This window comes from Juglans microcarpa x Juglans regia, chromosome 5S, assembly GCF_004785595.1.
Source record: "Juglans microcarpa x Juglans regia isolate MS1-56 chromosome 5S, Jm3101_v1.0, whole genome shotgun sequence".
Classification (NCBI taxonomy): domain Eukaryota; kingdom Viridiplantae; phylum Streptophyta; class Magnoliopsida; order Fagales; family Juglandaceae; genus Juglans; species Juglans microcarpa x Juglans regia.
Window position 1 is genome coordinate 11104066 of NC_054603.1, and position 16054 is coordinate 11120119.

A 16054-nucleotide genomic window follows, 5' to 3' on the forward strand; every position below is an offset into this window, starting at 1 on the left:
ATGTGAAAAAGTACTATATATGGACCAAATATAAAGTAACCTTTTTTGTAAGTAATTAAATCTCTGTATAAGTATCTAATTTCAACTATGTGAACGGGCAAATAGTTTGAGCAAAAGTGCCATGAATGAAACATGATGCATCTCATACGCATGCAAAACGTACGATATAAATGGTTATTGACAAAGATGAAGAAGAAAATGTTAGTGAATAATAAGATCCTTACACTAATTGAAGCACCATATGGTCTTGGCCGCGTGGGAACTGTACTTGATTGGGCTGCAATGCATCTACCTGGAAATAGTCTCGAGAATCAAATGGCTGAGAGTGCAAGAGCTCGTAGTTTCCCACTCCTGCAGGCATCCCATTCAAGTTTTGCTGGCTTCTCTCATTGTCGGCTATCTATTCCATCCACACAAAATCCCGATACACACCACCAATGGTATTACAATTGTGCATGCTCTGTGTGTATATATGTGTGTAGAATGAGAAGTCTTGAGAGAGAGAGAGAGAGAGAGAGACCTTTGCACGGAGAAGCTGGTTATTATTATGCAAGTCAATTTCCTGCAAATTAAATATAGGCAATTTAAGAATATTAAAGTTTGAGTATGACAACAACATTCAGCAGCTAACAAAAGTTTTACTAGTTTTTTGGTATGAACAAAGTGAATAACTTGATCTTTGACAAATTATATCATTTATTGAAAAATCAAAATATTTTAAAAAAATCAAAATAGGTAATATGTAAAAAGAAAAAAAAAAAATACACTTGGCCACAATAAAACGATGATTCTAAAAGGCATTAATTAATATTGTTACTCATGATGCTATCTTTTAACATAAACATACAATCCCTCTAAGAGTAACGCTACAGCCATTGCTCGGAGCTCCCGTTAGTGTATTTTATGTGTTTTTTTTTTTATCTTTTTTTTACATACATTTTTTAACACTTATATTTTTAAAAAATAAAAAAAAATCACAATATCATTATAAAATTCTTCCTTAATCATGAAGTAAAAAAAAAATCCCTACGGGAGCTCCCAGCGGAAAGACTAGTATTGTTCATTGATCCCTCTAAATAGTTAACCACTTTACCCTCATTGTGGAAGGAAAATCCATCGTTCATGCTCTTTTCTCAACCCTCATTAATTTGCAATTGACAACCGTTATTGGATCGAGAAATGTAGCCTCTGGTAAAAACGATCGAATTAGGGCATCTTTCGTTGTCAGATTGATCACACTTGCATGTATAGTACGTACTCTAGCATCAAAATTTTGAGAAATATAAATAGTCTAAGGAAAAAGATTATAATTTGATCATAATTTTGGCTTCAAGATAGATAATGCATTTTGTGATCATCAGGATAATTAAATATCTCGGAAAAGTAACTGGGGCTCTCCCGTTGTTAAGTGTTTTTCTTCATGATGTGCATTTAATTACCCCTTAACCTCATCCGTGGTACTGTACTTGTGTAGTGGCATTAATATCTCTATATTATATTGTGGCACTCCCGACCCCATGTAAGAAAATACGAGAATCGAGACGTCAGGATGATGACAACAAGGTCATATATCTCAACGAAAGTGTCAAGTGTGTGTACATGCAACAGTGTACAATAAACAATGCAGCGGATAAATATAAATAAGTCAACTAAGTACCAGAATTTTTAATACAAACTAATATAAGTAAAATGATTTAAAAGAGTTATACAGTCATTCCAAATAAAATATAATACAAGTCTCAAACCAAATGCGAGTGATCTCAATCACTCCTCAGGCGGAGTCGAATCCTCAGGCTCACCATCATCCTCCTCTGCATCAAAATCTACATTACCATAGAACGGTACCGCATGTAAGTATAAACTAAACAACCATGAGATAAAAACATATTGTGCAACTAACATGCATGTATATGATGAAATATGTGTCAGATCCAAAAATATCATTTTCCCCCAAAATAGATATTTTTCAACACACGTCAAAATCTCATTTTGGCCCAAAAATAATAATCCGTCATTTTCTCAGAAAATGACCCAAATCAATAAAACATCATTTTTCCAGAAAATGAATCACATAAAAATTCTTTTATTCAACACACGCTATTTTTTCAGAAAATAGCCCATTAATCCATTAACCATATGCACCATGATCTCCCCTAGGGATCATCCGCACGTATTGGCTTCGTAACGATGCCCATTCTGCGCCTAGCGCGTTCGTGGCCAAGCATCCTCTACGCAATGAGCGATGCCCAGTTTCGCGCCCAGCGCGTTCGTGGCCAAGCATCCTCTAGCCCCCGCCAGCAGAAGGGCCACGGAGTCGGCACGAGACCATCTCGTCTGATCCCGTTGTCGCCCGGCGACAACCCAGGAGATGTCACTCAGTATATTCCGCTCCCGAGTGACCAGAGGAGCTCCACCGAGATAATGCCCCATCTCGGCTTGGGTTCGTGATACACACGCACCCAAAAATCCTTCAACACATGAAAACCCAGTTTTCAATAAACACATGAACATGAATGCAATTACACGAAAACCCAGTTTCATTTACAAACATAATCATGCGTGCAATATGCCATGTACATGAACAACACCAAAACCAACAACCAACAACTCTCAATGCAAACCAAACACCAACAACTCTGTCCACAATCCATCCGACCCCCTAACTCCTCGGACTCAGTCTAGCATGTCCAACCAGATCACAATAATTTGAGTTAGTGCAAAAATATATCTAAATCACGATCGTTTTTTGGAAAAATACTTACAGCGCTATATAATAATTTTCGAAGGATCACAGAGGTGTAAGAAGTGGCGGCTCAGCAATGTAACAGTGCAATATATACTGTGGTCGTGGGTCTCAAAAATCTACTTTTGAACGGAGACAAACCAAGACCCGAAATTGATAGGGTAGAGCTTAGGGATGTCGGTGAAGCTAGTGGTGGTGGTGGTTTACCGTGGGTGGCGGGGTAGGAGGCGATTTTAGGCCAAAAATGCCCAAAACGGAAATGAGGATGGTGGAGCTTCACCGGTGGCGGATCGGAGCTGGGGATAGGTGGGCTAGGTTGCTAGGAGGTCGAGGAAGAAGTGGTGAAGAAATGGTGGCCGGAGGTGGCGCGACGGCGGCGCGCGAGCTCAAGAGGTGCCGCAGCTTTGAGGAGTTCGTGGAGGCAAACGGCAGCGCGAAAGTGGCTAAGAATGAAGGGGTGGTCGCCGAAGGGAGGGAAAGAAGGTGGGCTGGGCGGTGAGGTGCATGGCTACGCGCGGCGGTGGCTGGGTGGAGGAGAAGAAAATCGCACGGGAGAGAGGGGAAGCGAGGGAAGAGAAGAGAGAGAGGGGAAAGAAAAAGAAAAAGGAGAGGAAAAAAAAAGGAAAAAAAAAAAAGGAAAAATGGAGGGAAAGAAATGAGGTCCAATCCTAACATCTTGGGTCACAAAAATTATCCAACGAAAAATATTTCAAAACAACATCTCAATTAAAATAATTTAAACGTAATGATAAAATGAAAATAAAATAATTAAATTCAACAATCAATTAATTTAAAATGAAGAACAATTTAAATACATAACAACAATATTAAGAAAATATATCAAATTTAATTTTTACAATTAAAGATCATAAAATAAACCATTTAAAAATCTAACAATTTTAAAACAAGAAAATAAATTTTTAAATTAATAAGAATAATTATTCAATAAAAATATATTAAAATACGAGATGTTACATATATCATGTTAGCTTGCTAAAAAATATTGGTTCTAGAGCTGGCCCTCATCTAGTACTACTGCTAGCTAGAAGCACTTTCTTTCTGTTTTTATATATTGCGTTTTAAATCCTGGATGATTATCAAAGGCTTAAATCATGCCAGACTGAGTTGTATTAGAAGTTGAATGGGGTTGTTGATGGTGGTGTTCGCCAATACATGTAATTGAGTTTTTTTTTTTTTTTAATTGTTTGTATTGCAAATTGATACTGTTGAACTGAAATTTCTAGCTAGCTAGCCCCTTTTTAGATGTTCATATTTATATTTTACTTTTCTGTACGTTGATGCCAGGTGCATTAATATGGTTCTTGAGACGTTTCAACGTACGTATTATTCAATAAAAAATATGTATACCAGTGCCATTGAGAAGTAATTATGACTTGATGTTATCAATTCCAAGATGCATTTTGGTCGTGGAAATATGGATTTTTGCTATTATTTTATGTGGAAGAGAAATATAATTAAAAGTTGAGAACCGGCTTTCAAATTTGCACCTTGATTAATTTGTATTACTCTCTAATTATTTGGTTTTGATCAATATTATGCGTCGATATAACGTGCCACACCGTACACTTAACATGAATATTGTTGTAAGCTTTGTTGTAATCATGTTAGTGCTGCTTGTTACATTTGTTAATGCATCTTGCTAATTGCATTTTGTGCTTTATTGTCTTAGTATATTGATGCACTTGTTATGTTAATGCTATAGTTGCATCTTGTTACATTAATTAGCTGTCTTACATGATATGTGTTAGAATAGTAGAATTGTGAAACTTTCTTCCGTACTTTTCAATATGCCAACAGTGGTCTATATATAGACTTTTACAAGAGAGAGAGGAAAGAATAAGTTTGTTATACAACAATAGAGAAATAGCAGAATGCAATACAATTCATAAAGTGCTATTCTTAGTGTTGTGGTTGCTCTTTTGTTGGTGCAGTGCCTCTTTGGTGTTTATCTTGATGATCAGTAGAGGCACATAGGTTAATATGCCCCCTCAAGTCCAAGGGGGTGTTAACCAGATTGAGACGAGTCATAAAGCTGAGGAACTTGTCAGCAACGATCGGCTTTGTTAGGACATTTGCCAGTTGTTCTTTTGAGCTGCTGAAGGCAATTTTTAAAGTGTTTGCTGCAACACGATCTCTGACGAAGTGATAGTCAATATCCATGTGTTTTGTCTTGGAATGATAGATAGGATTTGCACATAGATAAGTTGCTCCAAGATTATCACACCAAATGGTAGGGGCTTGATGCAATGGAAGATTGAATTCTCAAAGTAAGGTTTGAAGGCACAGTAGCTTAGCAGCAATGGAAGCTAAGGATTTGTACTCAGCTTCTGTGGAGGATCGAGCAACTGTTTTCTGCTTTTTGGAGCACCACTAGAACATATGTTTACCAAGAAAAATACAAAATCCTCCAGTAAATCTCCTGTCGTCTGGGCATCCTCCCCAATCAGAGTCGGAATAAGCTTGCAAAGTGAAATTTGATTGGGAAGCAAAGAAGAGTCCTTTGTTGATTGTACCCTTGAGATATCTTAGAATTCGTTTGAGAGCAGCCCAGTGTGAGGTTTTTGGTGTGTGCATAAATTGGCAAATTCTATTTACTGCAAATGATATATCGGGTCTAGTGAAGGAAAGGTACTGAAGACCTCCTACTAGGCTCCGATACAGGGAGGGATTATCAAAGTCAGGAGTGTCACATATGGATAGCTTGGTGGAAGAGGCCATTGGGGATGTCATGGGTTTTGCTTGTAGCATATTGCTACGGGACAGAAGGTGGTTGATGTATTTTCTTTGAGAAATAAACAAACCATTCACAGTATAATCAATCTCAAGGCCTAGGAAGAATGAAAGTTTGCCCAAATCACGTACAAGAAAGGCTATGCTCATATCATGAATTAAGCCATCAATGGCAGCGGTGTTTGATGTAGTGACGACAATGTTGTCAACATAAACAAGGAGAAAAATATGAGTGTTACCTTGATTGAGCATGAAAAGTGACGGGTCAACTTTGGATGGGAAGAATCCATACTATGTTAACCAAGAACTGAGCTGGGCGAACCAAGCTCGTGGCGCTTGCTTAAGGTCGTACAGAGCTTTGGACAACTTGCACACATAAGTGAGATGTTCTGCACTCATGAATCCTTGAGGCTGCTGCATGAAGACTGTATCATTTAGGGTTCCACGGAGAAAGGCATTCTCAATGTCGAGTTGCCATAAGGACTAGCCATGGGACACCGCAATGGATAGAACTAGAAAAATTGTTGTTGGCTTCACTACGAGACTAAAAGTCTCGTGATAATTCACGCCAGACTGTTGATGAAAGCCCTTGCCCACCAATCAGGCTTTACAGTGTTGGAAGGAGCCATCTGTGTTTGTTTTGGTGCCAAAAACCCAACGGCATCTGAGGATATTGGAGTTCGAAACAGGTGGAACCAGAGTCCGAGTTTGGTTGCTGATGAGAGTAGTGTACTCTTGCTCCATGGCATGACGCTACTCAGAAAATTTCGAGGCCACTGAATAACTCGAAGGGTCATCCAAAATTGTGATTCTGGTGGTGAGACAATGTCGGGATGGTTACGGTACGGTACGATACCATCGGTGAAGATTTTGGGTCGAGAGGAGAGAGTTTGTGCTCTGGTTATGATCGGAGATCCGGGTGGGACAAGAATTGGGGAAGGACACTCGGGTGGGGAAGGAGATGAGGTGTTTGATGTGGTTAGGGTTCGGGAGGTTGAAGAAGAAGGCTGGGAATGGGTAGTGTTTTGTGAGCTTGGGCTAGACGGAGAGGAAGAGAATGGAGTATGGTTTCGTGGGCCTGGGCCGAGAAAAGAAGGAATTGGTTGGGACGTAGAATAGTGGATAGGCGGAACTGGGCCTAAAATGGAGGAGGGAAATATGGGAAGTGTAGTGGAGGATGAGTTGTGGCACAAAAGAGATTTGTTGGGCTGTTTTTGAATTAGAGGAAAAATGGACTCATGGAAGGTGACGTTCTGGGAGATATACATTTTGTTGTTTTGAATATCGAGACATTTGTAGCCCTTATGGGCCGTGCTGTAGCCCAAGAAGGGACATGAAGTGGATTGGTAGTGTAGTTTATGTGAAAGGTAGGGGCGAAGGTTAGGAAAACATTGACATCCAAAGACTCTTAGAGAATTATAGTTAGGATTAGTTTTATAAGCCATAGAGAAAGGGGATTTGTTATTGAGAGTTGGAGTTGGAAGTCTATTTATTAGATAAATTGCAGTTTCAAAGGCATCGGCCTAGTAAGAAAATGGAAGAGATGCATGGGCCAAAAGAGCAAGCCCGGTTTTAACAATATGTCGATGCTTGTGTTCAACGAGCCCGTTTTGTTGATGTGTATGAGGGCAAGAAAGTCTGTGATTAATTCCAAGAGATTGACACATTGTAGTGATAGGTTTATATTCCCCTCCACCATCAATTTGAAGATTAATTAATTTGGTGTCAAAAAATCTTTCAACAAGAGGCAAGAATTTTGTGAAGACATGGATGGCATCATATTTAAGTTTGATTGGAAATAACAAAGTATAGCGAATAAAATGATCGACAAATGAGATGTAGTATTTAAAACCCAAACGTGATACATAAGGGGATGGACCCTAGAGATTAGATGAGACTAAAGCTAATGGCCAATTGTATTGGGCCTGGCTAGAAGAAAACGGTAACTGGTGGGCTTTGGCAAGCGGACAATCTGGGCACTAAAAAACAGCTTTGGTGGGACAAAATGACAAACACTTGGTCTCAGAAGGCGACGAACAACAGCAATAGAGGGGTGCCCCACTGACGATGCCATTGAGAAAGGGAAGTGGATTCGCTGAGATTCACGGTTGGAGAGGAAGAACTGGTGCTTGGGAAGACGTAGAGACCGTCACGGGTTGGTCCGGTGAGGAGGAGGTTCTTGGTTGTTGAATCCTTCACAGAGAAATGGGTTGAGTGAAATTCGAAAAAGCACTTGTTATCAACACATAAATGAAGAACAGAAATTAAGTTTTTGGTTATTTTAGGCACATGAAGTAGGTCATGTAGATGAAAGGAAGAAGAAGAAGAAGTGGAGAAAGAAGATTCACCAAAATTTTGAATAGGAAGACCGTTACCGTCACCAACACGAATTGTATCATTACCAGTGTACTGTTCGGATGACAAATTCAAATTAGACAGATCATTGGTGAGGTGGTGAGTAGCCGTAGAGTCCGGGTACCAAATGTCCTCTAAGTGTGCACTTGGAGCAGTATAGTTGGCAGAGAACTGATTTGAAGTAGAGGAAGGAGCATGAAAACTTGTAGTAGAATTATACTGGTAGGAGTGATTGAACCGATTCCTGCATTGGAGGGCAACGTGACCATACTTGCTACAAACTTGATAGGTAGACCGTTGCATGTTGCTCTGTTGAGAACCATTGGGAGAGAAAGAGCAACCACCTCGATTGGCTATGTGAGCAACCACGACCATGGTCTTGGGTTGCTGTAGTGAAGTTGGCTGAGAAATCAGAGGAGGGTGTGGTGAGTTTGGCTATGTGAGTGAGGCAACTCTCATGAATTAAAAGAAGTTCATATAAGTCATGAGAAGTCAAGGGATCAGTGCGGGTGGTGATGGATGTGAAGAAGGATTCATAGGTTGGGCCTAAGACATTGAGAATGCATGAGACAAGTTCCTTTCCAGAGATGGAAGTGCCAGTTGCAACTAGAGAGTCAGCGATAAGACGGACTTTACCGAAATAATCAGTGATGGATTGTTCACCCCGAGAGAGGTTGGTAAGCTGGAAGTGAAGTTGGAATTCTTTGGCTTGGGATTGAGAGGAGAACATTAACCACTGAGTTCCATAGTTGTTAAGCAGTGATGGAAGAGAGAACATGACCTAAGATGGTATCTGTAAGGGAAGAGAAAAGAACGCTGAGAACTATTTGATCGGTGCGTTTCCAAAGTGAGTAAGCAAGGTTGGGTTTAGGAGGAGAAGTAGTAGATTCATAGATGAATTCGGGAGGTTTGGGTTGAGTGCCATCAACGTAGCCATATAGATCCTGACCACGAAGATAAACAGAGGTCTGGACTTTCCAGAGTAGATAGTTTTTGGTGCTGAGCTTAGTGGTGACAATGTGGGAGAAGGAGGGGGTGATGGAGGGTGAGGTGAGGGAAGAAGAAGAAGCACAGGAAAAGGCCGTGGATTCAGTGGGACTAGTTGAGTCATGGGGCTCGTGATACCATGTTAGAATAATAGAATTGTGAAACTTTCCTCCGTACTTTTCATTATGCCAACAGTGGTCTATATATAGACTTTTACAAGAGAGAGAGAGGAAATAATAAGTTTGTTATACATCAGTAGAGAAATAACAGAATGCAATACAATTCGTAAAGTGTTATTCTAAGTGTTGTGGTTGCTCTGCTGTTGGTGCAGTGCTTCTTTGGTGTTTATCTTGATGATTAGTAGAGGCACATAGGTTAATAATGTGAACCTCTAGGATACCAAATTATTAACCAACTTAAAATTATTTGAATACTTTATATATGACTGTACTGTTAATTATTTATGGTACATATACACTAAAGTTGTGAAGTATTGTAGTATAAAATTGGGAACAAACTAACATGATGATCATCAAGGCCCCTGAAATTTGTGGTAAAATAGTTATTTTAACGGGATGAATTAATATATATATATATATATGGCTGGACATTTTACCATCAGGTTTTTTAAGAAGCTTATGTAAAGATATTTTACTTATTTAACACAGACAACTAGTATGACTGTTTTATTTTATCTAATTATTTTACGAGACATTTCGCCGACAATTTTACCTCGAGTGGATTACAAGGAGCAACATTGTTTGACATGTCCATGATTCCATAATTCCTATAATTTTTTTTTTTTTGTGCAGCCGAGTTTGAGGCCCCCCATTGCCCTAACGCTAACGATGTTGTTCATACTACTCAAAAGCTGTTCGACCACCCTAATCACAAGGCTTTTTTTATTTTTTTTTAGGGCTAAGTAAGCTAGCTAGAATGGCCCTAATCACGGAAATATACTTGAGATACCTACAAAGTGGACAAGTACTACTTGCAATGGAAAGTTTTGGGGAAGGACACAAGATAACTTAATTCAGATCTAGAAAATTACTTCAAGAGAAGGATAGATTATTACCCTTTTTTGCATATACTCGATTTTTGCGAACAAGAGCTCATTCTGGTTGATTTCATAAGGGGAAGGAAAGAAGATCATAAAAAGGATGTTGTTAGTGGCAATTCAGGATATAACAACAGAAACCAATTAAGTGGCTTATTGTCAAGAAAAATAACGTATCATAGGTTTCAAAGAGAAAAGATGGAAGAGAAACTGGCCTTTTTGGACCGAATTGTACTAATTGCCTTCTCTAATTTGCCCTCCAAGCTCTTGAGATCCTTGACATTCATTCTGCTCAAAGACTCACCTAATATTTTCCTGTAAAAACATTTTCAAAGGAAATTTTATATATTGCAATGTTAAAGTTCCAAAGAAGGAGAATATTATATAGCATTTTTATTTATTTTTTATTTTTTATTTTTTATTTATTACCTGTTTGAATCCTGCACACTAGTAATTTGTTGTCGCAGAGTAGCAGCCTCTCGCTAGTAGAACTAATTAAGATACAAATAAGGTTAGTGTTTATACATAATACTAAAACAATAAATATACACAAGATATATCTAGACAAACTTTATAGACCAAAGTTCAGCTCACTCCTGATCTATTGGTTCAAAAATTGGAGTGATTATCAAGATAAAGGCCATACGGGCTGATTGTGGTTTAATATTTCTTTAGTCAATTCCTGGAATTGTTTGGATTTGCATGTACGTACGTCTGATTCAAGAAGTATTAATTATATATATGGTTTAAAAGCAGCAATCATATGCCTCTTTCTCTTCCAAAAGTAATCATAGGGGTTGAAAGGAAATCAATGAGATATATATTGTAAGTAATAGAGAAACAAGTTGAATTGCAGAGTATTTAGCCAAAAGAAGAATGAAAACAGAGGAAGGTTTCGTAGGAAAGAAAATTCTATTCCAATTTCTATGTGTTAGTACTCTTACAAGGGATGGCTGCTTATGTACAGCAAGGGAATAACAAACTCTGACAAGTCAGAGAATAAGGAATATACAGCTACATAACAAACTGTAAAATTACACAAATGTACATGACAATTTAATTACAGAAGGCCCTTTTGGTAATTCATATGAAATATTATTACAAGCTTGTGAGTGCACATTGTAATGCATGAGACTGCAGGTCAGATGTCTTCTTGGTGGTGTGAGCAGTTTCATCTAGATGATCTTGAGGAATGACAGTAGAGCTGTGTTGATCATGCTGCTCTAATATCCCCCCACAAGATGGAGAATAGATGTTGTCTATTCCCATCTTGGATAAATGAGAAGATAGAATGTATGAAGGTAGGGATTTAGTGAAAATATCAGCTAACTGTAAATGAGTAGAAACATGTGCAGTTCTGATATTTCCTGCAAGAAGTTGATCTTGGATTAGATGACAATCCACCTCTATGTGTTCTGTTCTCTCATGGAAGACGGGATTAGCTGCTATGTGGAGAGCAGCCTGGTTGTCACAGTACATATCAGCAGCTTGAGGATGAGAAATTGCAAGATTAGAGAAGAGATGCCTCAGCCAAGTGAATTCAGTGGATAGGGAAGCCATAGCATGATACTCAGCTTCAGCACAGGATCTTGAGACCATGTTTTGTTTCTTTGAGCGCCATGAAATGAGAGAATTGCCCATGAAAATACAGTAACCAGTAACAGATTTTCTAGTGTCAGGGCATGATGCCCAGTCTAAGTCACAATACCTTTTTAAATGAATGGATGAAGTAGAGGACAGCAAGATACCTTGGCCAGGAGCAGTTTTAAGGTACCTTAGAATTTTATGAGCTGCTGCAAGGTGAGCATTGGTAGGTGTATCCATGAATTGGCTGAGAACTTGAGTAGGATAACTTATGTCTGGTCTGGTTAAGGGAAGATAGAGAAACCTGCCAATGAGTTGTCTGTATGGGGTTGGGTCAGATAAAGGGGAACCAGTTGTTTTGCTTAGTCGATGGTTTTGATCCATGGGAATTTTGAGGTGCTTAGAGGCTACGTGACCAGCATCAACAAGTAGGTCAAGTGTATATTTTTTTTTGGCATATGTGGATGCCAGTAGGAGACCTGGCAACTTCAATGCCTAGAAAATATCTCAAATGACCGAGGTCTTTAATTTTGAAATGATGATTCAAGAAGGTTTTTAAGGAAGAAATGGAATCAAGTGAGTTGCTTGCAACCACTATGTCATCTACATAAACAAGCAAAGTTGTGAAATTTGAACCATTTAGACAGGTAAAGAGGCTATAATCAGCCTTTGATTGTGTGAAACCAAACTGAATAAAGGAGGTGGAGAACTTGTCATACCATTGTCGTGAGGCTTGCTTAAGTCCATATAGACTTCTAAGCAGCTTGCAAACTTGTCCAGGGTTACCCTTTTGATAGCCAGGAGGTCTTTTCATATAAATTTCTTCTTGGAGTCCCCAATGGAGAAAGGCATTGTTGACATCGAATTGGTGGAGGTGCCAACCTTTAATAACAGCTAATGCAAGGATGGTTCTTACTGTGACAGTTTTAACCACTGGAGAAAAAGTTTCATGGTAATCCACTCATTCTTTTTTAGTAAACCCTTTGGCAACTAGTCTTGCTTTTTTTCTTTCAATAGTACCATTGGAGTTGTACTTGGTTTTGTAGGCATACTTGTAGTCAATTGGGGTTTTATCATGGGGCAGGTCAGTGAAAACCCATGTTTTATTGAATTCTAATGCATCAATTTCAGCTTTCATTGCCTGACACCAATCAGGGTCCTTGACAGCTTGTCGATATGTTTGTGGGTCTTGTATTGATGAAATGGAAGTGGAAAATAAAGAAAAACTGGGTGATAGACGATCATAAGAAATAAAATGAGATAAAGGAAAATAGATACTTGATGTCATGTCTTTGGATTGAGAGGGTGAGATGGAAGATGCTTGCTGGCAGTGAAACTCCTGGAGGAATTGGGGAGCTGTTCTTGTTCTGGTGGACCTTCTGAGTGGTAGTGGTGGTGGTGGTGGTGAGGGGGTTAGATGTTCAAGATGCAAAGAAGAAGGGAGCAGAGGGTCAGGAATCTGTGATGATAAGGAAGGAAGTTCTAAAGGGAATGAGGAGGTTGAAGGTTCAAGAGGCAAAGGAGAGGAAAATGAAATTTCAGGAACCTGTGAGGATGGAAAAGTAGAAGGAAAAATAGGTAAAGGTGTAGAAGGAAGAGTTGATGGTGGTGAAATGAAATTAGGTGAGTAATGTGAAAAAGTGTTTGATGGTGGGGTGGAAGCATGCAATGGCTGAGATGAATGATGAAATGGAAAAATGTGCTCGTAAAAAGTGACATCTCGAGAGATAAAAACAGATTGAGTATTGAGATCAAGTAGCTTGTATCCTTTTACCCCAAAAGGATAAGCAAGAAAAGCACATCTCCTACCTCGAGGATCAAATTTCTTTCTGTTTTGGGAAAGGGTTGAAGCAAAGCAGAGACAGCCCAAAACTTTCATATGAGAGTATGTGGGAGGGATTTTAAAAAGGAGCTCAAAAGGAGTTTTATTGGACAGGACAAGGGTTGGAACTCGATTAATAATATATGCTGCAGTAAGGATACAATCAGTCCAATATTTATTTGGAAGATTAGATTGTATTTTGAGAGCTCAAGCTATATTTAAAAGATGTTGGTGTTTCCTTTCGGCAACCCCATTTTGTTGGGGTGTTTCTACACAAGTTCTATGATGGATAATTCCCCTTTTATTGAAGAAATCCTTCATTTGAAATTCAAGGCCATTGTCACTTCGAAGGATTTGAACCTTTGTTTGAAATTGTGTATTGACTAGATTGCAAAAGGACTCAATGCAGTGTCTAGTATCCGATTTAGCTTTGAGTAGGTAAATCCAAGTAGCTCGAGAAAAATCATCTACTATGGTTAGAAAAAATCAGTGACCATCATATGATTCAATGGAATTGGGACCCCATATATCACAATGTATTAGTTCAAAAATGGTTTTACTTTGATGGTTGCTTACTGGAAATAAAAGTTTATGATGTTTAGCAATGGGACACACATGGCAAGGATTTTCATGAGAAATAGTAAATGTGTGATTCTTGATTAAAGTATCTGGAATTACATTTAGCTTTGAAATGGGTGTATGACCCAGTCTACAATGCCAAATATCTGAAATGTGAGCAACACTTTTGGAAATAGAGAACAGAAATATGTTTATGTAGATAAGTGGAGAAGTAGTCAAGAAGGGCAGTGGGAGACACTGAGGCAGCAAGCAAATTATAAAGTCCATCCTTCATCTCACCCATGCCAATCGTGGTCCATGACAAAAGGTCCTGAACAAAGCAAAATTGTGAAAGAAACACAAAACAGTAAGAAAAAGAGGTAGTCAGTTGTTTTGCTGAAATTAAATTGAAGTGAAAAGATGGAACACATAATACATTATGAAGAATTAATGTATTAGTGAGATGGACAGTGCCAATGTGTGTGACAGGTGCTGTGGTACCATCTGGTAATTTAACAACAAAGGAAACTCGAGAAGTAATTGAAGAGAAAAGGGAGGTGCTACAGATCATGTGATTTGTGGCACCTGTGTCAATAATCCATGGCAAATGGGTTTGTGTCTGAGTAAAAGAAGTGAGAGAAAGAAAATTACCATTCATGGCAGGGGAAGAATTACAATCTGTCATGGTTGTGTTGATTGAATGATTGGCAATGGTAGTTTCTCTTGACTGCAATAGAGACAAAATCTGCTGGTATTGATCTTTGGTGAAGGTTAATGTATTATCTGGTGAAGATTCTGGCTCGAGGGATGTCATATTGGCAGATGTATGATTGCATGGTTTATTTTTGTCATGCAACTTATGGCCAGGAGGGTAACCATGCTTTTTATAGCATTTTTCTGCTATATGTCCTATCATATGACAGTGTGTGCAGGTTGGGGGTTGAGCATTGCCAGCTTTGAAACAATTATCAATTAAGTGCCCAGAAATTTTTGCAATAAGTACAATAAGGTCTGTCACGCTTTGGTGGTTGGGATGGTTTGGGAAAGGATTTGTAGTTGAAGTGAGGTTGTTTTATGGCAAGAGCCATGGAATCAGGGGATGGCAGACTAGATAGCATAAAATGTTGCATTTCCTGCTGTTGAATCATTGAGAAAATTTTGTTGATGGGAGGTAATGGGTCCATAAGCATGATTTGGTCTCGGGTTATATTATAAGTTGCATTTAGACCCATGAGGAATTGTATAACACAATCCCTTTGATAATGATCAATTAAAACAACAAGCTTACCACATGTACAAGCAGGCATAGGTTCATATATAATGAGCTCATCCCATAGACTGTCTTGTTGCAAACCTAACAAAGCTTTCTTCAACTAGAAAATACGATGGCCATTTTGTTGGGTGAATCGATCTTTAAGTTCATTCCAGATTTGCTGAGCATCATCCACCAAGGCAATGCTAGATTTGAAGGCTGGGTTGATAGAGTTGTGAAGCTAGGATACAACCAGGTCATTGCAACGTTCCCTTGCTTCATGCAAAGGGTCCTTTGGATCTTTAGGTTTGGAGAAAGTTCCATCAATAAAACCAAGTTTATTCTTGGCACGCAGAGCCCTGCACATGGCTCTGGACCAAGTAGTATAATTCTCTGTTGTAAGGAGGTCCGGAACTAAGGGCAGGGAAGGGTTATCACCATGGTCAAGTCTGTATGGGTTGGTGGGGTTATTGAAATCAAGAAAAGGAGAGCGGGGTGGTTCAGTAGCCATTGAAGAAGAGTTTTCACTCTAAGGCTCTTGATACCATGTAAGTAATAGAGAAACAAGTTGAATTGCAGAGTATTTAGCCAAAAGAAGAATGAAAACAGAGGAAGGTTTCGTAGGAAAGAAAATTCTATTCCAATTTCTATGTGTTAGTAATCTTACAAGGGGTGGCTGCTTATGTACAGCAAGGGAATAACAAACTCTGACAAGTCAGAGAATAAGGAATATACAGCTACGTAACAAACTGTAAAATTACACAAATGTACATGACAATTCAATTACAGAAGGCCCTTTTGGTAATTCATATGAAATATTATTACAAGTTTGTGAGTGCACATTGTAATGCATGAGACTGCAGGTCAGATGTCTTCTTGGTGGTGTGAGCAGTTTCATCTAGATGATCTTGAGGAATGACAGTAGAGCTGTGTTGATCATGCTGC

General features: G+C 38.8%; 2 protein-coding genes across 2 annotated transcripts in view; both read right to left on the bottom strand.

Moving 5' to 3' along the window:
* Nucleotides 1-16054, bottom strand: part of LOC121267658 (agamous-like MADS-box protein MADS1) — a 74648-nt gene that overhangs the window by 138 nt on the left and 58456 nt on the right. The window lies entirely within an intron of this gene.
* Nucleotides 206-10386, bottom strand: LOC121267661 (floral homeotic protein AGAMOUS-like). The gene is made up of 5 exons (XM_041171638.1): nucleotides 10323-10386; nucleotides 10109-10208; nucleotides 9912-9953; nucleotides 521-562; nucleotides 206-400 (listed from the first exon to the last, which is right to left on the bottom strand). Exons 2-5 carry the CDS (start codon nucleotides 10178-10180, stop codon nucleotides 221-223), a joined length of 336 nt encoding a protein of 111 aa, XP_041027572.1. The 5' UTR covers nucleotides 10181-10208; nucleotides 10323-10386; the 3' UTR covers nucleotides 206-220.